The sequence below is a fragment of the Myotis brandtii genome, unplaced genomic scaffold (assembly GCF_000412655.1).
Source record: "Myotis brandtii unplaced genomic scaffold, ASM41265v1 scaffold561, whole genome shotgun sequence".
NCBI classification, from domain to species: domain Eukaryota; kingdom Metazoa; phylum Chordata; class Mammalia; order Chiroptera; family Vespertilionidae; genus Myotis; species Myotis brandtii.
In genome coordinates this window covers 185,555-186,577 of record NW_005370085.1, presented here as the reverse complement: position 1 = coordinate 186,577, position 1,023 = coordinate 185,555, and the positions used below count along the sequence as shown (strand labels likewise).

General features: G+C 50.5%; 1 protein-coding gene across 1 annotated transcript in view; it reads left to right on the top strand.

The window, feature by feature from the left end:
- The window catches only part of TM6SF1 (transmembrane 6 superfamily member 1), a 27,932-nt gene that overhangs the window by 8,522 nt on the left and 18,387 nt on the right, over positions 1-1,023 (top strand). The window contains exon 3 of the mRNA XM_005878454.2: positions 569-666. Coding sequence (XP_005878516.1) covers positions 569-666 — 98 coding nt within the window. The remainder of the gene's footprint in view (positions 1-568; positions 667-1,023) is intronic.

The window sequence follows — 1,023 nt, the reverse complement described above, 5'->3', positions numbered from 1 at the left end:
CTTCCACAAAATACCACGTGCGGGCGCGCACGTACCGTGCAATTGAAACTTCGTGGCCCATGTGCAGAAGTCAGTATTTTGTGGAAGAGCCACACTCAAGGGGCCAAAGAGCCGCATGTGCCTCGCGAGCCGCGGTTTGCCGACCACTGCACTAGACACCTGGGGAGTTGGCCTGTTTGGTAATTAACTCTTCTAAGTCATTACTTTAAACCTGGTGGTCACCTCTACACTGTGGCCACTGGTTACAGGGTTTGTCCAGGTGGGTGCCGGTGTGGCCCTGGGCATCCGCTGGTAGGGAGTGGAGGAGGCGACAGAGTTAGGGGCTGAGTTTGTCATTCTTACCCCCTGGCGGGTGTCCCCTCGGTGAGCGCACGTGGGCAGCGATGTCAGACCCACGACACAGGCGGAGATCCCGCTGCGTGTGCCGGAGGTAAGTCCTGTTGGCCCGTGTGGACAGCGTCCACGGGACCTTCTGGAAAACATTAAAAACAGTCCGTTGTTGCTGGCGAATGCCAGCTTCTGGCATCGTCTCCGGGCTGCTCCGTGTACACCGCTGCTCTCTCCCCAGTGTACGCCGTGTTCGGATTTACCAGCGTGGTGAACCTCATCATAGGCCTGGAGCAGGATGGAGTCATCGACGGGTTCATGACGCACTACCTGCGAGAGGTATGGCCCCGATTCTCGGTTCTGAGCCTTAAGCCCCAGGGCCAGCCACCTACCCACCCAGCCTCCTTCACTTACATTTAATGTAAAAGACGAACTTTAAATGAATTGAGAATTTGTGTAATATTATTAAAATATCACTGCATCTGAAAGCCCAAGTTAGTCTTACGCGTAAAAAGTACATCAATGGTGAGAGATAATCATCGTCCCATACACCAAGTTCATAGGTCGATGCTTAATCACTGAGCCATGCCAGCCGGGCGACAGTAAGCATTTTAAAAAAATCATCATCCAAGGATATGGCTTTTTATTATTTATTTACTTATTATTATTATTATTATTTTAAATATATTTTATTGA